The 26857-nt window shown below is 41.7% G+C and overlaps 1 protein-coding gene across 1 annotated transcript in view; it reads left to right on the top strand.

Annotated features, from left to right (window-relative positions):
- CFAP54 (cilia and flagella associated protein 54) overlaps positions 1 to 26857 on the top strand; it is a 533435-nt gene that overhangs the window by 251713 nt on the left and 254865 nt on the right. The window contains exons 32-34 of the mRNA XM_040344233.1: positions 11714 to 11822; positions 19848 to 19957; positions 25713 to 25943. Of these exons, the coding sequence (XP_040200167.1) occupies positions 11714 to 11822; positions 19848 to 19957; positions 25713 to 25943 (450 nt within the window). The remainder of the gene's footprint in view (positions 1 to 11713; positions 11823 to 19847; positions 19958 to 25712; positions 25944 to 26857) is intronic.

The raw sequence follows: 26857 nt of genomic DNA, 5'->3' as shown, positions 1-26857 counted from the left end.
TATCCAACGGTCTTTGGCACTCTGCCTTCTACTTACTCTTTAAAGCAATAATCTTTGCGAATAGCAGGGAAAAAAAACTAGCTCATTTCACACACATTTTTTTTTTTTTGTAAGACTGCACTCTCATTCTTGTCCTAGTAAATTCTTTGGGTTAGTAATATTTCAGTGGCCATCACAATATACTGTCAAGTAGTATGTGGTTCTTCTAAGATAATAGCTTCAGATTCTGTTTCTTGTTTAGACAGATGAATAGGTCTGTTTAAAACTTTCACAACTCTATCATGTATAAGCCCTGTGAGTTTGGTTTAATCTTTGCAATAATAATAAAAAAAAAATCAACAAATGCTCAAATACCAAAGTGCATTTTCTGTTTCCAATACAGTAAAACCTTGGTTTGTGAGCACAATTCGTTCCAGAAACATGCTTGTAATCCAAAGCACTTGTATATCAAAGCATTTTTATTTCAGGGTATAAAAGAGAAGAGAGGCACCTCCTAAGTGTAGCAATAAGTTGCTAAATGTTGTACCTTCATTAAATGTAACCATATTGTTACACTTAGAGGCTCCTCTCTTCTTTTTTATACTCAGTTGTGACATAACGCTACTCTTATATCAATACATCGCTTGTATATCAAGTCAAAATGTATTAAAACATTTTGTTTGTCTTGCAAAATACTCTCAAACCAAGGTTTTACTGTTTATCAAAAGACGAAGACCCCTGGCAACAAACATGAGTTTGTTTGTTTTTTTTTTGCAAACAAAACATGCTTCTATGTAGGTTATCCTCTGGCCAGGTGAGGTTTTTTTATATGCAGGTAGGAAAAAAACATTACCAACTTATTTTTTAAGCCAGTTGGTAGTTAGGACTAGTTAGTAGGAAAGAACATGTAAAAAGGTAATTTATACATACATTATATTGCTTTTTTTTTTACAATTATTCCAATTTAAATCCTGTTATAATCTGTATACATTTTACACACAGGACATTCTTGTTCTTTAAAAATAAGAAAAATCGTATCTTTCATTTCCAGATATGGAAGTTTTACGTAACAATCCATATTTAATTATGACACTGTCAAAAGACTGTAGATTATTTTTGTATTAACCAAAAAATGTTCACATACTCTGTTTCAGCTATATTCATTTATTGCTTAGCTTATGTAAATAAGTTTGTTATGCAGTCCCAGTTAAGCAGTCCACAGATGATTTGAATTTCTTTCCTTCCACCACAGGTGAAAGGAAAGAAAATGACTAAATTCCCCCATTAACACAGTCAGTGTTAGGGCTCTTTCACACATGCTTGTCCGTTTTCACGGACTCTGCTTGCTCGACAGGGATCGCACCATTGATCCCCGCCAAGAAGGCGGATGACAAGTCCGTCTCCACTCACTGTGCAAAGCTGGACTTGTCAGAGCCCCGCTATCCTCTATGGGAAATCAGATTAAGACAGATCCACCAGTCCGTTTTCATCCAATCCGATCCACAAGACGGATGGAAAATAGGGTTTCCACCCGTCTGGATTTAGCAGATCGGATGTCAGCGGACATGTCACCACTGACATCCGTCGCTACATAGAGGTAAAAAAAAAAACTGGCAGGCGGACCTGTACAGTCCGCATGTGTGAAAGGACCTTTAATTGGGCAATGCCACCCGCAGCACTGTTATGTTCTGCAAGTGGGGGGGGTGGGGGAGCCTTCCTGACCGTCAAAAAAAATAAAATTACTGCTAGTGGTTGTAGCCACTGGCAGTAATAGCATGTAAAAAATCCAACAGACTGGTTGTACCCAAGTTGAACGATGGATCGACTTGAGGCATAATGAGCCTGCCCACAGATTGAATCTCGGCCTGTCCCTGCTGAACTGGCAAAATTTTGATCCATGGATGACCAGCTTTGGGTCTGCCATCGTTTCAGGTTAAATTGTTTTTGTTTTTGGCAGTGTGATTACCACATTTTTAGACCCTTAATTTAAGTCTCACTCTTTTTCTAGTGGAAATATAAGTTTTGTGCTAAGCACAGGATTGCATCCACTTTATAAAATGCGAGATAGATTACTTGAATTTTGTGTTAATTTTGCAGTCACTATTCTCTAGTGTCCATTATACAAAGTTCTACTACATTAAAGGACAGTAGGCCACATTCACTAAATCAGATCGCATGCAGTATTTAGGTGTCCAGAAAATTTTTCACTAAACATCGTATGCAATCCTGAAACTGTCAATTCACTGAACGGTTTGTGGTATTTTCTTCAAAATGCTAGGTAAATACTGAATTAAAAGGCAGTAAAGTCAATTCACACAAGGAAATAAATGTTTAAATGCATGCAGTATTAAGTGGTAGTACAAGCATGCAGTATTTAAGAAATGTACAAATATAACGGGCACTTTTGGGTAGTCTCTGCTTTTTTTGGATCACTTCTCTCAACAGTAAGGGCTCTTTCACACGTGCGGACTGTATGTCCGCTTTTTCATCCATCCGTGTACGGATGAAAAAGGGACATACATTGGTCCCTATGAGATTGCGGGTGTCAGCAGATGTACATCCGCTGACACCCGATCCCACGCGGTTCCGCAATCCTCCGATTCTGCAGATGGAGAAAAACCCTATTTTTCCATCTGTCTGCGGATCGGATTGGGTGAACACGGACAGACGGTCCATGTTCATCCGATCCCCCCATAGAGGAGAGCGGAGAAAAGGACAGGGTGGTCCCTGCACAGTGTGCGTGGACCGCCCTGTCATCCGCCGGCTCAGCGGGGATCAGCGGAGCGATCCCCGCTGAGCAAGCAGAGGTTCACGGGGCGGATCATCACTGATCCTCCCCTTGTGAAAGAGCCCTTAGGCATAGAAACCTAAATATGGAAATGTGAAAATCATTGGGGTTTATTTACTTAAAGTATAACTAAAGGAAACATTTTTTTTTTTAGTTTTGGATAGAGTGGAGGTTAATTAGAACACCTGTCAGATTTGTATTGTTGTCAATGCCTTTATTAGTTTCATCTTCTCTATTTGTCCTGTTTACCATCATCATTGAAAGTGAAAGTAAAAGAAAATCCACAATCTCTTTGGGTTGTCCAAAGAAAAGTAATAGAGGGGACTTCTTCCAATGGAGACACCGATGTTAAAAAAAAAAAAAAAAAACGGACTCCTTTACTCTATCCAAAATGAAAAAAAAGTTTTGCCTATAGATCGACTTTAGGAGAAGTATAGCCAAAGCTTGTTTGGCTGTACTGCTCCTGTGGAACACAGAAGTGCAATCCGTTTTACAGTCCTGTGACCCATTTTCAGCAGAGAGCGGGTTGAGTGAGGTCCCCTCTCTGCATACATCACCATTGTCAGTCCAAGCACCACGTCATCCCAACCACAAATCTGGATCCGCCAGGTGCCTGACTGACACCCAGCTCAGCGAGCCGATGAGAGCCTGAAACGACTGCTCCCCTCCACAGCTCAGTGCTACAATGAGTAAGGAAAGAGAATTGCAGAGAGCTGTGACTGACAGTCTACAGCTCTCTGCTCATGGAGCTCTGAAAACCAAGTGATCAGTGTTGTTTGATCGCTCAGTTCTCAGTGTAGAGGAGCCAGGGGACAGATGCAGCATCAAAACCATGCTGCATCCACCTAGGTAGGTATGGTTGGGGAAAAGGGAAAAAAAAAAAATTTGCTCCTCTTTTAAGGCAAATAGACTGTAAGTTGCAAGTTGCTCCAGAGCTTCATACATGAGGTAAACCTTGACTTTACAAAGAATAACCAATCACATGCAAGGAAAAAAACAGCATTTTTGCTTGTACATGATTGGATGATGGAAGTCAGAAGATCTTCCCCTCATTTACAAAGCTCTGGAGCAACTTTACTTGCAAAGTATTCACTCTATGTGCCTTTAGTAAATCGGCCCATTACTTTTAATAAATCCACATATGGAAATTGCATGTAGTAAAATCTATCTATCTTCTCCAGTCATTTCACCAGATTTCTAGAGACTTTTCTTTGTGAATATACAAGCATATACATAATTTGCTGAAAGAAAAAACTCCCATTCACTCCAAACTCAATACAATGTACATTAATATCACAATGGTATAACCCCTTGTTAAAGTGGGGATACTTTACTTTTTCACAATCTGATATCTTAATAAGTTCCCACTGACACCATTGATCTTTTTAGCTATCTATAAGGACTAAATCTTCCCAATTACCACAAGTGTAAGGAGCATTCTTTCTAGTGACCATCACACTAATGTATCATGAGTTGTAGATATAATCATTTTTAGCAGGGTTTTCCTGAGACTGAAAATGTATTTCAAGCATCCCTCTGTGTTGAAAAGCTTGAGAAAGGTTGCTTGAAAGTTTTTTAACTAAAGGCAAAACTTTCTTTTTGATTTTAGATAAAGTAATGGAAGGTTAAAACCTCTGTCAGTTTTTTTGCCACCTTTGGCCCATTGCGGACATTTACCTTCACTTCCTGTCCCATAGCCAAAACAGGAAGTGAGAGGAAATACCTGCAAATTAAGAGAATCCCTTGGGGTCCCCCAAGTCACCAGAACTAGTATCCCCATTAGAAAATTTCCACTCTATTTCTTTTCTGGGGACAAACCAACATTTGGGGTTTTCTTTTAACTTCACTTTCAATGATAATGGTAAAAGAACAAATAGAGAGGGTGAATCTCCCTAATGAGGACAGAGAAAGCAATACAAACCTAATAGGTGTTCTAATACTTCTCCACCCTATTCAAATCTAAAACAAACGTTTTTCCTTTAGTTATACTTTAAGCAAAGACAAAAATCTTTATAAATTTGTCAAATACTGAATGAAAATAGTATCAAAAAAATATATATATATTTTAGGTTTATGTGTTTTCAAACTGACTATTAATATATTCTCTTTACAATGTATACATTATTTTGCAAATAAATATTTACTGCATGACAAATAATTATCAAAGAAGCTTAACCTAAAGGTGGCCATGGATGGATCAAAATTAGACCGGTTCCGCAGTTACCAGCTGAATTTTGTGAAATGTGTGGCTACTGCAGTTGAACAGACGTCCATCTACTGATTGATTTCCATTCTACCGCTATGTCAGATAAAAGCTGCATAATCAGTAGCCAATGGGTGTAGTGCTGATCTGTGTATTCTGACAGGGGGAGTCTCTCTGCTGTCAGAATACAATAGCTCAGTGGGGAGGATTCCCCCATCTACTTTGAATGTTTAAGGGAAATCAGTTCAGACTTTTCTTTCAACCTCCTGGTTGAATAAAAAACAGAACCATGTGTAACCAGCTTAGAATATTTCCACATGCAACTGTATCTCACTGAATCCTGGACTAGGCCTTTTATTAACCACTTCCCGACCCCCGCATGTATATGTACGTCCACAATATGGCACGTACAGGCACATGGGCGTACACGTACGTCCTCGCCTATTAGCGGGTGGGGGGTCCGATCGGGACCCCCCCCGCTACATGCGGAGGTCGGGTCCGCTCGGGGAGCGATCCGGGACCACGGCGCGGCTATTTGTTTATAGCCGCTCCGTCGCGATCGCTCCCCGGAGCTGAAGAACGGGGAGAGCCGCGTGTAAACACGGCTTCCCCGTCCTTCACTATGGCGGCGCATCGATCGCGTCATTCCCTTTATAGGGAAGACACGATCGATGACGTCATTCCTACAGCCACACCCCCAAACAGTTGTAAACACATACTAGGTGCACCCTAACTCCTACAGCGCCACCTGTGGTTAACTCCCAAACTGCAACTGTCATTTTCACAATAAAGAATGCAATTTAAATGCATTTTTTGCTGTGAAAATGACAGTGGTCCCAAAAATGTGTCAAAATTGTCCGAAGTGTCCGCCATAATGTCGCAGTCACGAAAAAAATTGCTGATCGCCGCCATTAGTAGTAAAAAAAAAAAAATTTTATAAAAATGCAATAAAACTATCCCCTATTTTGTAAACACTATAAATTTTGCGCAAACCAATCGATAAACGCTTATTGCGATTTTTTTTACTAAAAATAGGTAGAAGAATACGTATCGGCCTAAACTGAGGAAAAAAAATGTTTTAATATATGTTTTTGGGGGATATTTATTACAGCAAAAAGTAAAATATATTGGATTTTTTTCAAAATTGTCGCTCTATTTTTGTTTATAGCGCAAAAACTAAAAACCGCAGATGTGATCAAATACCACCAAAAGAAAGCTCTATTTGTGGGGAAAAAAGGACGCCAATTTTGTTTGGGAGCCACGTCGCACGACCGCGCAATTGTCTGTTAAAGCGACGCAGTCCCGAACTGTAAAAACACCTTGGGTCTTTAGGCTGCATATTGGTCCGGGGCTTAAGTGGTTAAAGAAATGCCATAGCTCCAAATTGGTTTTATTGTAATGCAAATTTGTTCTATGACCTCTGTGTATATATAATGCTTTTTCAATATGTGGTAATGAGAGAGAGAGAGAGAGCAGTGAAAGGTGCCTAGAGTTTTACCTGTTGGCTAGATAAAAGGCCACATAATATTCATATACATTGCTTCATATTTACTTCAGTGTGAAAAACAATTAATTTTATTTTTTGCTTTGATCATAATAAACTGAGGCTGGCCATACACGGTTCGAATCATCAAGATTCGAACCGTTGTGGAATAAACTGAATGTACCAAGTTGATCGATCAACTTGGGTACAACCAGCCTCCTGGATTCTCTTATGCCACGTACACACAATCTTTTTTCGGGATGAAAAAAACTATGTTTTTCAGCACCTCGAAAAAACGTTGTTTTTTCCAACTTCATCATTAAAACGACGTTGCCCACACACGATCGTTTTTAAAAAATTTTCTAGAAAAGCGTGGTGATGTACAACACGTACAACGGCACTCTAAAGGGGAAGTTCCATGCGGATGACGCCACCCTTGGGGCTGCTTTAGCTGATTTCGTGTTAGTAAAAGACGATTCGCGATTTTCTGTCTGTTACAGCGTGATGAATGTGCTTACTCCATTACGAACTGTAGTTTTACCAGAACGAGCGCTCCTGTCTCATAACTTGGTTCTGAGCATGCGCGGGTTTTTAACATCGTTTTAGCCCACACACGATAATTTTTTACAACCCGAAAAATGACATAGTTTAAAACGTCGTTTAAAAATGCAGCATGTTCGGGAAAAAAAATTGTCGTTTTTCAGAACCCGAAAAATAATGTGAAGCCCACACACGATCATTTTAAATGACATTTTTTAAAAACGTAGTTTTTTTCATGCCGAAAAATGATCATGTGTACGCGGCATCAGGATTTCTGCTAGCGGCTGTTATAGCCATTAGTTATAATCACTGTCTTCAACATCAGGCAATAGCTTGGCAGGAGGGATTCCCCTGTCAGCACTGACTGTATTGATGGGGGAAGTGTGCACATTTCTTTCCTGCAACCCAGGGTTGCAGGAAATAAATTTGCACCGTGTATGGTCACCTTAGGCCTCGTACACACGATAGGTTAACCAGAGGACACCGGTCTGATGGACCGTTTTTATCGGTCAAAACCGATCGTGTGAGGGCCCCATAGGTTATTTAACCATCGGTTAAAAAAAAGCCAACTTGCTTTAAATTTAACCGATGGATTCCTAACCGATATGTCAAAACCGATCGTTAGATCGGTTAAAAATCCACGCATGCTCAGAATCAAGTCGACGCATACTTGGAAGCATTGAACTTCGTTTTCTTCAGCACGTCGTTGTGTTTTACGTCACCGCGTTCAGACACGATCGGTTATTTAACCGATGGTGTGTGGGCGCGACAGACCATCAGTCGGCTCCATCGGTTAAGCGATGACAACGGTCCTTTAGACCGTTCTCATCGGATGGACTGATCGTGTGTACGAGGCTTTAATGTTGCCTTATCAGTGTCGACTAGATTGTGTTAGATCCTTAATTCTACCAAGGTGGTCATTTTCAATGTATCCTCACTAATAGTGCAGGGATTAGTCATCTGTTTTTAGTTTTTTTGGAAAAAGCTCCACCAAGGTCCTTTTTGGTAGTGACCTTGTAATTGACGCAAGTCTTATTCTGGCCATACGCTGATTGGAATTTGGCTGCTTCATCAGGTACTGGCTACATCGAGATCAGCGTGTGACCATGTCTGCTTGACAGAAGTTGTATGTTTGAAAATGTTGTAAAATTTGACAGAATACATTGTCCTGGGAGGGAGTTTCCTCCATTTACCTTACTTGTCCTCGACTCCTGCATCCACCTCACTTCCAGCCTGCTGGCCAAAGAATACTACCGTCTTTGGCCATTTTTAGGATCCAGGCGTAAAGGATTCTGCTGCACACACTGAGGTGCCATATTAGGGTGGTATTGGTATGTCCATGCTCTTGATAAATCTGGCAAACCTAAGATCTCGATCTGTAGGACACTGTTGGGTCATCTGTGTTATGGGTTTGTTAGCAAGTCAAATAGTGCAGCATCAATGGCTGATGGACAGGCATATGTTAACAGCACCTTCAGCACTACAGAGCTGTGGTATTATGGGAGTTCAGGGGTTGTACAATCCTTTTATTTTTTGTATGCTGAATGATTTATGGCTTTTGTTAAGGAAGTGGTATCTAAACTCCTTTTTGTGTTGTTAAAGCACATATGAAATGTTCAATACTGTCAAAACGGCGTCGTTTTTTTTGTTGTAAGGCAAGATAACTGTAAATGCAGTAAGCAAAGAAATGAATGTACTATGTTCTATTTATTAATATGACAATGTGCAGCATTCTGTAAGTAATTTATAACATTATATAATTATTAATGTACAATACAGAATATTTTACTTCACATGTACTTATATAGAAAAAAGTTTCATATGGTTATGGGCCTTGCTTTCACTTTGTGAAATTGATTTCTAAATTGAAGTAGCAAAATAGATTTGAATCAATAAACTGTCATCTCACACTTGTACAAAGAGAGTGAAATGTTGACAACCACCTGCTTATTGATTTTGTTTCTACCTGCACGAGTATTGCAGGGTATTAATTTGTAATGTAATTCTATTTTTATTCAGTGAAATAGTAGCAGACTAAAGCCAAATTCTAGATTCTGATTTCATGAAGGGTCAGTATGAGACTTGGGGGGGGGGGGGGGGGGGGGAAGCTGATTTCTTTACAGTTTAGAAGAAACACAGATAAAAAATATTTCTCTTTTTTTGCCCTCTTAGGTGATAAAGGAGGTAAATCTCATGAAGAGGTCTCCAGATAAAATAACTTCTCTAAGGCCTCGTACACACGACCGTTTTGATCGACAGAATCCATCAAGAAACTTGGTGGGAGAGCTTTTTCGCCGAGAAAACCGGTCGTGTGTATGTTTTTCATTGAGAAACTGTCGAGGAACTCGACGAGAAAAAAAGAGAACAAGTTCTCTTTTTCCATAACGGGAGTCTCAATTTCTTCCTCGGGCTGGTTTTCGATGAGAAACACGTTCGTGTGTATGCTAAGAAACCCGCGCATGCTCAGAATAAAGTATGAGATGGGAGCGCACCTTCGGTAAAAGTAGTGTTTGTAATAGAGATAGCACATTTGTCACGCTGTAACAGACTGAAAAGTGCAAATTGTCTCTTACCAAACTTTTACTTAACACGCAGTAACATGAGATTAGCAAAAGCAGCCCCAAGGGTTGTGCCAGTGAATTCGAACTTCCCCTGCTGTTGTATGTGTTCTACGTCACCGCGTTTGAGAACGACAAGATTTTGTCTTGACAGTGTGTACGCAAAGAAAGCTTGTCAAGTTTCTCGACAAGCCTAACAAGGAACTCGTCGAGGAAAACAATGTGTCTTTTCCGACGAGTTCCTCGGTCGTGTGTACGAGGCCTCAGACCCCTTTCACACTGGGGTGGTTTGCAGGCGCCATTGCGCTAAAAATAGCGCCTGCAAACCAACCCTAAACAGCGGCTGCTGTTTCTCCAGTGTGAAAGCCTAAGGGCTTTCACACTTGAGCGGTGCGCTAGCAGGACCACTCCAAAAGTCCTGCTAGCAGCATCTTCGGAGCGGTGAGAGGAGCGGTGTGTTTACCGCTCTTCCCCATTGAAAGCAATGGGAAACCGCGGCTATACCGCTGGCAATGCGCCTCTGCACTAGCGGGGGTTAAAACCGCAGCGCTAGTGGCGCTATACCGCCACCGCACCTCCCGCCCCAGTGTGAAAGGGGCCTAATTTTTGAAAGTCGAAAGGAAACAAAATGTTACTTTGTTACCTATGGCAACCAATCGGATATCTCCTTTGATTTTCTAACCTCACTAAGAAAAATGGAACAGGGTCTGTGTTTGTAATGGTTAATGCACATGACTTTCCTTTCTCCAGTGTTTTCAAATCCCACTTTACTCCCAAGTCACATTTCAAGTTCCACCTCAATATTTCCTATGTCTTCAGGCATTGTTAGTTCAAGTGTTTTGAAATACTTAGGGCACATCTCAGCAGATAGTAGAGGACTGTGAACTTTTATTTTTGGAAGCAAACTCAAATAATGGTTCCATCACCCTACTAGTTTAACACATCCAGCTGCTGGACTTCATTCTGATTACAGTACAAACCTTGGAGGTGGTTACTACTACTCCAGTGGTGACATTAGCACACAAGGGATATCAGACAACTCTTTTACATGTCTGTGTCACATCATGCATTTTCTGTAAATCTCAGGAATAAATGCATAAAATGACAAATCCTAAAAAAACTTCCATTGATGTATTTCTATGGTGTATTTATCTGCTTGCCTGAATTTCAGATTTTAAAAATATAGTAATTATCACAAGATAGTATTTCAGATTAAAATAAAACCATATAAAGCAAACTGTCTTGTAAGCAACGACACTAGAAGATAAGTGGCATAAAATCACGATGTATCGAAAATTGTGCATGACTAAATAGGTGTGGTTTAATGGCTGAGGCTAGTTCATTATAAGCATGGTAAAGTATAGAGATGTAGGCAGAAGCATGTCACTGTTTTATCATGCCCATTATAAGAAATTGCCGGCATGGTTCAAGAGAACACTTCCATGCTATAAAACATTTCTTGCAAATATCTCTGATGCACTTTACTCTTTGAAGTAAATATGATATAAATATGCTTTTTACTTTTCTATTCTTTTCTAGCTAAGAGAGTTATTATTTTACTGTTGAATCATACCCCTATGCAGAGGGCTCCCAGTATGGAAGGACAGAACAAGTAGCATATACTGGGATCACGCAGAAAAATATTTAATCAATATCGGATCTGGAAATAGTGTTGCTGGTATTCATAGTTCTACAACAGTTTCAAAGACAGTTATTTCCACTGACAGCAGATCACTCATAGGGCTCTTTTGCAAATGTGCCGGAGTTCACTATAGCGCAGAGCTGGTTTAAATGCAAATGGGGTTCTGAGCAAAATGAAAGTGGGGACCTCAGGTGCTAAAATTCAGTAAATAGTATATTAAAATGCAGTCAGGCAATTTTAGGCAAGCACTTGATAAGAGCAAATGTTTCAGCATAGCCACCATTCCCTGTATTTTGAACAGCGCACCCCAGAATGCATCCTTATGCATACTGCACAATGCATTAACAAGCCGCATACATTTTACAGCTCTTACCTGTGGGTCTACAGGCTGCCACTGGCTTCACTGCAGGCATATTTGATCCTTTGTCATGATTGTTCAAGATCTTGATTATCATCAATACTTTGAACATGCAAGTTCATTCAGTATCTTTTTTTTTTTTTTTTCTATTTCTCTATTTAGGAGGAATCAAAGTATTCTTGGAAAAAAACAAAGTGATCCAGCAGATGATGTGCCAGTAGCAAATGATTCTTTTAGGAGACACACAACAGCCCTTGTTGGGGATCAGAAGGTATGGTGCTTATAACAATACCTTTTTCTTTATATAGCCTTTAACCCTTTTGCTGCCAGGCCCTGTGCACCATTTTTACACTCAGGTGGCCAGGCCATTTTTGCAATTTTTCCATTGCTTTTTTATTTTTCTCATACAGCTTTCAGAGATTGTCAACCATTTCAGCCCCGGACCATTTTGCTGGTCAATGACCGGCCCACTTTTTGCGATTCGGCACTGCGTCGCTTTAACTGACAGTTGCGCGGTCGTGCGACGTGGCTCCCAAACAAAATTGGCGTCCTTTTTTTCCCACAAATAGAGCTTTCTTTTGGTGGTATTTGATCACCTCTGCGGTTTTTATTTTTTGCGCTATAAACAAAAATATAGCGACTATTTTGAAAAAAAAATAATGTTTTTTACTTTTTTGCTGTAATAAATATCCCCCAAAAATATATAAAAAACTTTTTTTTTCCTCAGTTTAGGCCGATACGTATTCTTCTACATATTTTTCGTAAAAAAAATCGCAATAAGCGTTTATTGACTGGGTTGCGGAAAAATTATAGCGTCTACAAAATAGGGGATAGTTTTATGGCATTTTTATTAATATATTTTTTTTGGTACTGCGACCTTATGGGGGAAACCTCGGACACTTTTGACAAATTTTTGGGACCATTGTCATTTTTATAGCAATCAGTGCTATAGAAATGCATTGATTACTGTAAAAATGCCACTGGCAGGGAAGGGGTTAACACTAGGGGGCGATGAAGGGGATAATTATGTTCCCTAGGTGTGTTCTAACTGAAGTTGGGTGGGACTGACTATGGGAAATGACAGATCGCTGTTCATACATTGTATGAACAGACAAACAGTCATTTCTCCCTCTGACAGGACCGGGAGCTGTGTGTTTATGAGCGATCGCAGGTGCCTGGCGGTAATCGCGACCGCCGGTCACGCGCTGCGACACCAGGGGCGAGCAGGATGCGCCCCTATTGGCTGCAATGCAAAATGACATATAGCTACATGATCTCGCGCAGCCGAGCCGACCTGCTGCCGTATAACTTCGGCGGCTGGTCGGCTAGTGGTTAAAGACCCACCATATTTCTGAAAGACCAGTAGAATACAAGTAAAGTGCTACTGATTTTTAGTGCACATTGATATTTGCGCAAATGCTTATCAAAACAATATTTTATTAAAAATACATTAAAATCATTATTAGCAGATAAAACACAGGGCCAGATCCACAGTGAGAGTACGCTGGCGTATCTACTGATACGCCGGCGTACTTTCAAATTTCCTGGGTCGTATTTTTAGTTTGAATCCTCAAACCAAGATACGACAGCATCTGGGTTTGATCCGACAGGCGTATGGCTTCATACGCCTTCGGATCGTAGATGCAATACTTCTGCGTCCGCTGGGTGGAGTTTGCGTCGTTTTCCGCGTCGGGTATGCAAATTTCCTTTTTACGACGATCCACGAACGTACCCACGGCCGTCGCATTCTCTTACGTCGTCTCTAGTCGGCTTTTTCCGGCGTATAGTTAAAGCTGGTATTTTGCAGCGTATAGTTAGATTTGCCATGTTAAGTATGGCCGTCGTTCCCGCGTCGAAATCTGAATTTTTCTTTTTTTTTGCGTAAGTCGTCCGTGAATCGGGATGGACGTAAGTCACGTCTGAGTTTAAAAAATGACGTCGTTGCGACGTCATTTCGCGCAATGCACGGCGGGAAATTTAAAAATGGAGCATGCGCAGTTCATTCGGCGCGGGGACGCGCTTCATTTAAATGAAACACGCCCCCTGTGAAGCATATGCTTCAGTGTAATTCTCCCTGCTAGTAATTGTGTGTGTGTTAGAGGTAACAGGTGATTTCAGGTGTGACTCATTCCTCTGTTGAAAGGTTTATTGATCTATTGTGTTGTGTGAAGGAGACCTGTGTTTACTGTGTTCAGAAGTGGCTCATGTTAATTATTCTGATTGCTTCATTGTAGTAATTACCTTCAATGATGTCATTATCTAAAGAAATGTTTTCAGGGTCGACTCCGAAGTGTCTGCCTATAATCTGTATGAGAGCCCCCACGGTGTGTGGAAAGGGGGTGGAGATTTCATTGTTCCTTGATTGAGGATTTAGCTTGTAACTGCATATATACCAGCAGCAAGCTGCCATTAAACTGTCTTGTTCCAGCAGTAAGCGTGACCCATGTGTGGCTTATTGGGTGATTCCAGGAATATCCCTCCTCGTGGAATATTGGGGTTATTTTCTTTATGGGGAGAAGGGAAGACTTTGACGGGGATATCATTCTAATACCGTCACAATTGGTTGGCAGCAGCGGGATTTTCCCTTCTACTCTCCTTTACACCCGGATTCCAAGCAGACACTGGAAGAACTACTGGAAGTCGTGGAAGGATTGCTAGCAACAAAACCAAGCAGGGCATCATAGCAGAATTAATGGAGCGAGACCAGGAGAACTTGGTTGTAGCAAAGCCAGCAGTACAAGAGATGGAGACACCAGTGATTCAGGAAGAGGAATCGCCAGCCAACAAGCTAATGAGAGAGAAGCTAGCATGGTTCGGTCCGAACCCAACGGCGGATGTGGTGCTGAAAGTGATGGACCTGTTAGCGGAGGAGGCTAAACAAATAAGAGACGCAGAACTACAGAAGGATAAACAAATAAGAGACGCAGAACTACAGTTAAAACTGGCAGCAGTCCAACAAGCAGCCGCACATTCTCCAAACAGTGAGTATAGCACAGCAGACGCAAGGAAGATTCCGTTTAGCGCTTTTAAAGCTTTTGACGAAAAGGACTGTGAGATTGATAACTACCTGGCAGATTTTGAGTGACAATGTAACCTGCACCGAATAGCTAGAAGAGAGTGGGTTGCAATATTGTCAGGCAAACTGTCAGGCAAAGCTTCTGATGCTTTCTGGACTGTGCCAGATCAGGATATCCATAGATACGCCCGGGTTAAAGAAGTGCTCCTGGCTCGTTATGCAGTAACCCCAGAGCCCCACCGACAGAAGTTCAGGGACTCACGCAAAACCACGAAAGACTCTTACGCGGAATGGGCATGCCAGTTATCCCTGTCGGCCTCTAACTGGGTTAACAGCAGCCAGGCCACCACCGCAGAGGACATTTTTCAACTAATGCTCCTGGAGCAATTTTACAATCACATCCAGACGGACGTCAAAGACTGGGGGAGAGATCACAGGCCCATGACTCTACCAGAGGCCGCGAAGTTGGCGGATGAATATGCGGATACTCGCAAGACAAACCAGTTCACACCACGGGTACAACCTCCTAACAGACCGATGACATCTAGCCCTCGCTATCCACGCCAGGAGGACAACGAACAACGCTGCTTCCGGTGCAAACAGCTGGGTCACTTTAAGCAGAATTGCCCCCTGAATGACAACACCAGGTCAAATTGGTCTCAACCTGGGTACCGCCCACCAGCAGCAGCCCATTGTGTAGACTCGGCTTGGGATCCCCAGGAGCTGGGTCAGGAAGAACCATTGGGCACCCCTTACGAAGCCCTCATGGTACAATCTGTTATTACGGACAACAGGGAACACCATTGTCAGCTGGTCATGGGCGACAGCCATGAGCCGCAGGGGCCCTGGAGGGAGCTGGGCAGAAAGAGGCACCGCCGGCTACCCTCCAAGAAGAAGAGGTCCTGGAAGCCATATAACAAGCTGACCTGGGAGGAGAAGAAGCGACTGGAGGAGAGGGAGTCGCAGGTGGCGTCGCAGATGCGGGCCGAGATGTTCGCCAAGGGCCCACCGGTGGCCCCTTACACCACCACCCAGTTCCTGATGATGAAGGACCATGTGTAGAGCCTGCAGGACATGAGCAAGCAGGAGCTGATCCGTGAGTACATGGAGCTGAAGGAGTGCATAAGCCGCATGGAGGAGGAGAACAACCGCCTGAGGTCACAGCAGGCTGACCCCCCCAGGCTCCATGAACTAGAGATGGAGCTGGAGAAGCTCAAAGAGGAGAACCGGCGGCTGCAGAGGGAGCAGGGGGTGGCTGACCCTATGGGGCACTGATCCCCCCCCCCTGAACTCTGAGCACCAGTGCTACAGCATTTCAACAAATATAACTTTTTTTTTATTTTTATGAATCTCCTGTGATTGTCACTTCAGAGCCATAACCTGCCCCCTCCCATAGCGGGACACCTAGACGGCGGCGCACAGACCCATTCGCCGTCTTCACATTGACTGCTGGTGACTCTGCAGATCGCACAAAGACTTGGGGACTGACCGGCGTGTGATCTGACGACCCGGTGGCATACCTGAGTCTGAAGCAGTTGCCAAGGGAGGTCAGTCACGCCAAACGGAGTTAACCTCGGACTAAAAGCTCTGAACCCGTCAACCCTACTGGACCAGGAAAGGTCCAACCGGGTTGCCGGAGCAGGGAGAAAAAGGGGGGCCATTGTGAAGCATATGCTTCAGTGTAATTCTCCCTGCTAGTAATTGTGTATGTGTTAGAGGTAACAGGTGATTTCAGGTGTGACTCATTCCTCTGTTGAAAGGTTTATTGATCTATTGTGTTGTGTGAAGGAGACCTGTGTTTACTGTTTACTGTGATTAGAAGTGGCTCATGTTAATTATTCTGATTGCTTCATTGTAGTAATTACCTTCACTCCTCATGTCATTATCTAAAGAAATGTTTTCAGGGTCGACTCCGAAGTGTCTGCCTATAATCTGTATGAGAGCCCCCACGGTGTGTGGAAAGGGGGTGGAGATTTCATTGTTCCTTGATTGAGGATTTAGCTTGTAACTGCATATATACCAGCAGCAAGCTGCCATTAAACTGTCTTGTTCCAGCAGTAAGCGTGACCCATGTGTGGCTTATTGGGTGATTCCAGGAATATCCCTCCTCGTGGAATATTGGGGTGATTTTCTTTATGGGGAGAAGGGGAGACTTTGACGGGGATATCATTCTAATAACGTCACACCCCCTAATCGCCGATTTGAATTCCGCCGCCAGAAATACACTACAGCGCCGTAACTTACGGTGCAAAATCTTTGAGGATTTAAAACAAAGCCAAGTAAGTTACGGCGGCGTAGCGTATCTTAGATACGCTGTGCCGGTGCCTATCTATGTGGATCTGGCCCACAGTATATTTTTCAAAATTCCTAATAAAAGCTTAAGGCCTCGTACACACGATCAGTCCAAACCAATGAAAACGGACTGAAGTTCAGTTTCATCGGTCCAAACCGACCGTGTGTATGCCCTATCGGTCTGTAGTCCTTCAGTCCAGAAACAGAGAACTTGCTTTAAAATTGGACCAATGGACGCCTGACCGATAGGTCAAAACTGATGGTTAGTACGCAAAAGCATCGGTTCCAAACCCGGGCATGCTCAGAATCAAATCGACGCATGCTTGGAAGCATTGAACTTCATTTTTTTCAGCACGTCGTTGTGTTTTACTTCACCGCGTTGGACTCGATCGGTTTTTGAACTGATGGTGTGTAGGCACATCAGACAATCAGTCTGCTTCATCGGTGAACCTATGAAACTAAACTTCAGTCCGTTTCCATCAGTTTGGACTGATCGTGTGTACGAGGCCTAAGGCTCCATGTACACGGGACGCTTTTACAACTGCTCCTAGTTGATGAAACTTGACATATAGTAACCTACGTTAAAAACATCCGCTTTGGCGAGCTTACATGCTGCGTTTAGCGGCGTTTGCGTTTAGAAGCTTTCAATAATAATAATAAAAAAATATATATATTTTTTTTTTTATGGGCAAAAACGAAAAACGCCTATAAACGAAACGCTGCTAAATGTGGGTTACCGCGTTTAGTCGTGTTTGGCATATGAAATCTTCTGCCTCTGAACCCATTTTTTTGCTTTCATAGAAACACTGTTCAACGCAACTGCCTAAAAATGACAATAAACTAGACTGTGTACATGGTCACATAAAATAACATTGAATGAGTTCAGGGGCTGTCGAAAAAAGCGTCCAACTGCCTCTGAACATACGTGTAGCAGCATCCCATGTTCATGGGGCCTAACCTGTATTGAGTTAATAAATAACAAATATTTAAAATTTTTACGCCTTTTTGCAAAAATGTAAATAACCACATTTCTCAAAAAATCTGAAGGTTTTCATTGTTCCCTTAGGATCAGTAGAATAAAAAGAAGGTGCTACTGATTTTTAAGGCACCGTGATATTTGTGCAAATTTGTTTATCAAAACAATAATACACTAAAATCATTAATAGTGGATTCACACATGGAAAAATTTACAAAATTCCTGCTAAATTCCTAGTAAATATAAAAGTTCAAATTGTTAAAATTACACTTTTTTGTGAAATGGTGAATACTGAAGGTACACAAAACTGTAAACAACAACAATTTACTCTAAAAAAACGGAGGTACAGAATTCAATCATAACTGCTGGCGGCTTTAACAGCCAGCAGTGATTGGGCGAAATTTTTTTTTGATCTGTCTATGTATGGCCTAAGGCCTATTTCACGTATGCTTCAGCTTGTAAAAGAGCAGTGTAAACAGTAAGCTTTTACAAAGCATTTGCAGAGCTTTCAGCAAGCTTTGTTGAAACGTTTAAAGCGCCCTTCAGCTCCACTTTGTAAATGTTGAACACAGATACTTATGCTGATTGCCACTTTAAACAAGCTGCTAGCAGGCTTCAGAACTACTTGAAGCTTATTGAACGCCTGCCAAAACCAACTAGCAGCTTGTTTAAAATGACAATCAGCACTCCCATTAGGATCTGTGAATAACATTCCTAAACAGGAGCCTAAGGGGGCTTTAAAGGCTTAGAGAAAGTGACTCTAAACTTGCCAAAAGCTGCCTGAATGTTTTATAAAAGTTTGCTTTTCATACTGCTGCAATACAAGCTAAAGCCATTGGAAACAGGCCTTTTTTTTTTTTGCCAGTGGGGGAAACAAACAAGGTGGATGGTGGAATCCCACCCATAAGCCCATTCCACCAAGACATTTAGCTAGATTCAGTAAGATGGCCGCAACTTTGAGGCGGCGTAGCTTAGTGTGTTTAGGCTACGCCGCCGTAAGTTAGCTAGGCAAGTACATGATTCACAATGTACTTGCCTGCTAAGTTACGGTGGCGTAGCCTAAAGCGGGCGGGCGTAAGGGCGCCTAATTCAAATGTGTGTAAGGGGGCGTGTTTTATGTTAATGGGGCTTGACCTTATGTTTTTGACGTTTTTCTTTTAACTGCGCATGCGCCGGGCGCCTACATTTCCCAGTGTGCATTGCGGCTAAGCACGCCGCAAGTGCCTATTGATTTCGTCGTGGACGTAAACGACGTAAATCCCGATTCACGGACAACTTGCGCAAACGACGTAAAAATTTCGAATTTCGACACGGGAACGGCAGCCATACTTAACATTACTATTCCAACTAGGGCCTAGCTCTAACTTTAGGCGGCCTAACTGTAACGTAAACGGCGTAAAAGTACTGCGTCGGCCGGGCGTACGTTTGTGAATCGGCGTATCTACTCATTTACATATTCTACGCCGACCGCAATGGAAGCGCCACCTAGCGGCCATCCAAAATATTGCAACCTAAGATAGGACGGCGCAAGCCGTCGTATCTTAGATATGTTTAAGTGTATCTCTGAGCATACACTTAAACATAAGTCGGCGTAGATTCTGAGTTAGGTCGGCTTATCTACTCATAAGCCGGCCTAACTCTTTCTGAATCTACCTATTTGTATTCAGACAGTGCGACTATTGGCTGTCAGAATGCATTAAATACATTATTAATTAAAACATTTTTTTTTTAATCCAGCATATCCTTTCAACAGTGTTCTATTTCTTTTGCAGTGCAGACATGCTTAAGAGTGATTTGAGATTGATCTCCAAACCATTGAAAGCCTGTTGCTGAAAAGCACTGGCCCATAGCAACCAGTCAGCATTCTGCTTTCAATGTCTGGGTTGCAAAAATAACAGCTAGTTCCTATTATCAATGCAGACACTTTGCTCCCCTCCAACATTAAAAAAAAATAACTATTGTTGCAGGTCTTCTTGGCATCTAGATAAAACTGTCATCTCTTTTATTTTAAGGAACAGGCTTCATCAACAGTCAAGCAGACAACAAAGCAAAATGTGGCAAAAAGATCAGAAAATGTCAAAGCACAGCCAAAAAAGAAGACTCGGAGCTTGCATCCTCACAAGTCTGTATTATATCTGGATTCTGTTCCAGCTTTGTGGTTGTGGGGAATTTGAGTGTATTAATTTAGAAGTGGTAATATTTTTAAATTATATGTTCCTAGAGGAAATTATAAGCATTTAAAGTAATGCCTAAATGATGTTTTTAGTGCAAATGTATGCAGTCATTAGTGTAATTAGAAGTAATTGTGTTGTTGCCTCCATAAACCATGGTCTGAGCACATCAATCTAATGAACACAGCAATTTGAAACAAAACTTTTACTTTTAAAAACAAAATATGCTGACAGCTTTGCCAGCTTATAGTGAAAAAAGACTACAGCGCTACTAACAAATAATCTCAAAGAAACCACACAAAAAATAACTAAATAATACAGCAGCAATCAAAAAACAGTGAACTAAACCAAATGATAAATGAATAAATACTGATGCGCTCGTATTAACTCATGTGCAATGTGAATCGTACATATACAATCAAGCATAAAACCTGGTGAAGAAACTCTTAATATATGTGAGTACATCATGAAAAAGTCTTGATGATTGAATCAGCCAGTCTGCAGTGATCCTTCCCTAATTGCCAAGCTCTCACTTCAATGTGATCAGGTTACAACGACCTCCAGCAGCGATCAGATGTTTCCAGGTTCATTCAGTCACATGCAAAAGAGGAGGAAAGGAAACATAGCGCAATATTGTACCATATAGATGTGGATAAAGGCTGCACTCAGTGCACTCACGTATCCTCGCTTATGTTATAGACAGGGTATGTTGCCGCTCAGTTTAAGTGGACTCCTCACTCAGGATAGACATCCGATGGTCCGTCACTGTAGGCTCCTCCCCCACATGTATCGTCACTCGTCACGTGACTTAATCATGGGTATTCTACGTGACTGACGGCAACTCAGCCTGTTAATTAGCCATCTGCAGGTCCGTAAATGCGGACAGCTGAGCCAAAAAAGGAGGGATACAACAAAACATCATTGCGGGCAACCCTTATAATAAAAGATTAAGTGTGTAACACTACACATTACAGAGTTTTTAATACAAAAATTTATAAAACCAGTTAAAAAATATTTAAAATACCACCTATCTGATCCAGATATATGTATCATTCAGGCATCTCTAGCACTTCATGCCTCTAGTGGTAGAAATAAACATATGTGTATAGTAATACATCGAACTACAAAACCTGCAGAGCCCACCTCCAGCTGTGACACATATATAGTAATAATAGGATATTAAAATTAAAATATACATATAACTAATTAATAAAAATAAAAATATAAATTATGTTTATAAAATAGATATACTGAAAAAAAAAAAAAAAGAATCCAAATAGGACAGTTAGTAGTCTGAGATGAAGCAATTCAAGTCAAAATCGATGTTAAGGCCATTAGGCACCAATGACCTCATCTCATGTATCCATCTTGATTCTGACTTACTTAGTTCTCTAACTTTAGGACTACCTACAGTGTGGAGTGTATGTATCGATAGCCCAAAATTTCATTTCCTTTGGGTTCTTCTGGTGGCATAATTCAAAATGGCGAGAGACGTTGTGTTTAGGAAAGCCATTGGAGAGGCCATTGGAGCTGCAAAATGGGCAATGAACAACTTTAGTCAACTTATTTCGAAACAAAGGCGTTTTGTCCTAAGATGCCTGGCCTATGGCCTACAGCATAACTATTTTTGGCACAGATCCGAGTACTATAGACAACTGAATGGGATCGGAATGGGCGCCAAATATGCGCCTAGTGTAGCAAACGTATTCATGTCAGAGTGGGAGGAGGTGGCAATCTATACCAATATGCCGGACCATCTGATACTATACGGAAGATTCATTGATGACTGTATAATCCTATGGGATGGTGATGAATCCTCGTTGATCGAATTTTTTGACGTTTTGAAAATTGTTTTGAAAAATATGTAGCGCCTGGTTACTTCCAAGTACCGGTGCTAGTTAAATTTAGAGGGGAATCAGAGTGTTAACTGACACGGATCCAATTATTATGCTCAAAGTTGGGTCTCTGTTTCAGCTTGGCTGTGCTGTGGGCTCATTCTGTCGTGTCTGGGGTGCTGTTCTCACTCCGGGGCGATAGGTGGCAGCAGTGGAGTCGAGGTTTGGGTGATTTTCCCCAGCAGCCTATCAGGAGGGGTTTTCCTCGCTGTGCATTCTGGGGGAGGGTATTTATGGAACAGACGCCATTGGTCTGGGTCTTCTTCTTCGAGTACGGCACCCACCTTTCGGGTGACCGCATCACGGTGCCCCGGTTAAAAAAGAAAATGACCGACATCGGCCCGTGTGTATGTCGCTCTGTCCCACAGAAGGCGGCCGAGCATGTTTGAAATCCAGCAACCGGTCGACTCACGATCAGTGCTCTCAGCCAATGTCAGAGTACTGATCGGAGTATTCTGCCGAGGGGCCATCCCCCTGTCAGAACACAACAGCTCACCAGTGGCATAGTTAGTACAGCAGCTCTGACCGGAGCGGACAGTTTTTTTTTCCGTTCAACCCAGGCTTAGCAGGTAGTTGAGCTCATCATTCTGCCCCTTTTGTTGCTGGAGGTAAGGACAAGGCCTCATTTCTCTGTAGCATTTCTGTAGGCTGCCTATGAACTGTAGCAAGGCTGTATAAATCGCAAGAATGGGTGAGCAGATTTCAGCTACCCTGACAGGTAAAACAGCTTCCATATATGTATTTTAAATATTCATTTACATATTTGCTTGAAGTTGACCTGATGATTGTATACAGTTGCAACCAGTTTTGGTCCAATCTTCAGACAGACAATACTTTTCTGTCTGTAATCTGTCGCTTCCCCATACACCACCATGTTGAACTTGGGAGAACAATTAATTAGCCAGTTTGGATTTTTTGGCTGATATGACTGCTTTTTCTCTGACAAATCTAATGCCAAGGATGTCCTCCTGCTCTCCTTTGTTGTAAAGATTCTTTGTCATCTGATGCCTATGGCTGGCTTCAGTCTGTCTTAGTTTATTCTTTGACAGCCTATTATTTGCCCATTATTATTCATTATTTTCTGTTCATTCCTCATTACTTAAATCTCATTGATTATTAACACTCTTTTCTCATTACTAATTACCATTAAATTTGATCGTTGATGCTTAATTGTTTGCTTTCATATTTTTTTCTTTTTTTGGGGTGATAATTATGATGTGTATGGTTTTGATGTTTATATGAATGCTGATCTTGAATATTGAGTAATGTAAACCTGTTCACCATTTTAAACTTTTAAATGCAATAACAACTCAACAGCATGATTACACCCCCCCCCCCCCCGGTAATTTGAAAAGATCAAGTCCATGATTAAATTAACCAGTATAAGAATGGAGGAATGTTCAGAAAATAAAGGAAGCCAGAAAGAACAAAATAATGCATGTGTGGACAAAAATCTATAAAAAAACATCTCTGCAACACATTCACATTCCTCAAGTTTTGTCTGTGCCGACCACCTAACTGTAAATATACGTCATTACGTTACACTTAAATACCCGGGTATGGCTGCAGCTATATGCCATAAGCCCGGTATCTTTATTTTTTTTCTGATATGTGATCCCAGAGGTGAATATTCCACAAGATCACATTAATAGGTGGCGGGAGAGGTGCCCCATTGCTTCCCTGTCGCTTCCAAGCTTACTGGAGCCGTCGGTAAGGCCAGAACTGATCCGGTGTGGCCAATGGCTAGGCAGGAAGTCGAGTGTGAGCAAGATAGTGCCTTTCTGCTCTATGCCCTTGGGGGACTGTAGAGACATCTGATGTCACTTCCTGTTCTCGGGCAGACAGACAGGATTTGTTTATTTTTTAAAGACAAAATTTAATATTTTTTTTGGCTCCTCTGTAACTCTAACCAGGTAACCTGTAAAAATGTTTAAAGTGTCGCCTACAGAGATTTTTAAGTACTGTTTGCTGCCTTTCCACAAGCATGTGCAATTTTAAAGCATGACATGTTGGGTATCTATTTACTCGGCGTAACATCATCTTTCACATTGTACAAAACAATTGGGCGAACTGTACTGTTTTTTATTTATTTTTATGTATTAAAGTGTATTTTTTCCCCAAAAATTGCATTTGAAAGACTGCTTCGCAAATACAGAGTGACATAAAATATTGCCATAGCCTCCATTTCATTTCCCGGGTCACTGCTAAATTAAAGATATACGTTTTGGGGGTCTAAGTCATTTTTTTCAACAAATACAGATTTTTACTTGTAAACAACAAATGTAAAAAAAGACCCATTTAGCAAGTGGTTAAAATGCTGCAAGTATAGAAAAAAAACTGTCAACAATCCAGTGAGCTCCTAACTTCCTATTTAAGCAAACAACACAGGGCCTTGGCTACCCTGGGGGTTACAACTGGCACTTGGTATGGAAGGAAAATGAGGGCTGAGAATGTAAAAAAGAAGGCGTTGAGGAGTTATTTGGTCGAGCAGAGAAGTCTTAGGCGTACTACAGTTTACACCCATGTGAGGCCAGTATTCGCCCCACCGGGATGCACAGGTGTCCTGTGCATCCTTGTGCAGGCAGTCTCTCTCGCATCAGTTTGGACGCAGTGGCTGCACAGACAGTGGCAGTGGCTGCTGCTCCTAGTGCGACAGGTGTGTGCACACGCATGGCTACAAATGCAGAAAGTGTGTCTTTAGCCACTGTGTGGCAGTTGACATGAATAGGACTGTCTACATGGGAATCCATGGAACACATGTTAATCTCTGTTTGGGCAAACATGTGTATGCTGTAGTACATCCATGTGAACCAAGCCTTATGCCTCGTACACACGTACGAGATTTCCGACGGGAAAAGTTCCTGTCGGAAATCCCCAGACAAAAGTTCGCCGGATTTTCTGGTGGGAAAAAGAGAACTGATTCTTTTTTTTTTGTCCGGTGGCTCTTGGGCAGTTTTCCCGTCGGAAAAACTGCGAGGCGCATACACATGGCTGGAATTCCCGGTCAAAAGCTCTCCTCACAGTTTTCCTGTTGGGAAAACTGATCGTGTGTACGAGGCTTTACAGGGCTTTTAAGACTACTTGAGATTTCAATGCAGCAAAAGCAGCATTGTCACCCTACCACAGTTGTATTAGTACACATATGTACTGGAAAGTTGTACTGAATATGTTTCTACCCAAAAAGGAAAGCTCATCTCCCCCTCCGCTGCCACATTTGGCACCTTTTTGGGGAAGGGGGGAGTGGGTACCTGGTTTTAACAGGTACCCACTCCTACTTCCGGCTCAGTTTGCCGCAGTGAAGTGAGCTGGAAATTCGGCAGCCTCTTGCTTACCCCCACCAGCCGGCCCCAATAAGAAAGTGCAGTGTGAGTCGTGCACGTACAGTAGGAAACGGGTTGTGAAGCTGCAAGGCTTCACTGCCGGTTTCCCTTAGCCAAGATGGCAGCTGCAGCACCCGAGAGCAGATTCAAGAATCGGCCCAGGTGCGGGCACCGCTGGATGCCTGGACAGGTAAGTAAAAAATTGGAGGGTGGGGGCAGGGGGCAGAACTCCTCTTTAATTTTTTCCCATACATACACTTTCATTCTTTTATTCATGCTTTATGATAATTGCTTAGGAATTGTGATTGTTGAGCCTAGACATAAAAACATATACAGAAAGAAAATACAAAAAGTTATAAAATATAAAGCAATCACCCTTCACTATTAATCAAGTTAATAGAACAAAAAAAACTATCATTTGAAATTTGTACTGTTCAGCATTTTACTTAAATCTATACTCCTATAAACCATTTTTTTTTCTTTTGTTTTAGACTTTCAGGAGAAGAGCTTGAAAAAAAAGCTTTTACAACCTTGACCGTACTGCTGACACCTATTGTTGGTAGATATATAAAACGTAAAAGACTTGTACAAGCCAGCATAGAAGAAATGCCATGGAGAGCTCAAATGAATCTAATCCTGGCACTAACTCACTTCAGCTTGTTTAAGAAAAAGCTTAGTCAGCTGTGCCGTGAAGAGCTGGTGTGTACCCAGAGCAATCACAGGTAAGGCATAGCGCGACACGTGAGTTGCCTAACAACAAATGTCTTTCATTAGTATTCTTTCACTTTATTAGCAAGAAACAAGCAATTACTGTTGAATCCGCAGGTAATGAAGAGACATGGTAGACCCTGGCCTAAAGTTTACAAACTTAAATATTATCTTGTCTTGTTAGTCCCTTTAATGCAGAAAGGACAAATTGGCCACCGTGTGACCTTTTCTTTTTCTCTTTGTTGCAGTCTGTTAATGGGCATGCGATCACAAACTTTGTAATTTTGCTATATTGTAGTGTTTCTTCTTAACACAGCTGAAGAGGCTAGGCCATTAGTCTCTGCTACTTTTCACAGCTTTATATGCAACTTTTGCTTTTGTTGATTACAACTTTGTGCCTTGCCTGATTTTAAAGCTAAAGGCAAACCACTAAATACACAGATGAAATGCTTATACAGTAAGGGAGCTGTTTTACCCGCCAATAGATTTGTATTTATCTCCCTTCATTTTCGAGATTTACACGGCTCTGCCACACAGCACACCCTTGTCTGGCAGGGCAGGAGACCTTATTTTTCTCTGTTGCAGTTATGTATCTCCTACAAATCTTGTACCTGCCTCAGGCTGTCACTGGCCAATGAAAATAAAAAATAAAACAGTAGACTAGTTAGCTAATTTCTCTGTCACTCTGCTCTCTCCTTCTATCAGCATGTTCCCTGTTAGCATATTAGCATTGCGGCACAATTGACTCAATTCTTGTGTTGCCGCTCCCTCTCCCAGTTTGAACTCTACCGTGCAGTGAACTGCATGAAGTTGATCCCAGGTCAAATTCAGGTGATTAACCTGGTTGCATAAAAGAAAGAAAAAAAAAACTTCAAACCTGAATTATCTTATACTGTGTAGTTTTCAAACAATATAAGAATGTGAATTT

The sequence above is a fragment of the Rana temporaria genome, chromosome 3, assembly GCF_905171775.1.
Source record: "Rana temporaria chromosome 3, aRanTem1.1, whole genome shotgun sequence".
Lineage (NCBI taxonomy): Eukaryota > Metazoa > Chordata > Amphibia > Anura > Ranidae > Rana > Rana temporaria.
This window is presented reverse-complemented; position numbering and strand designations above follow the sequence as displayed.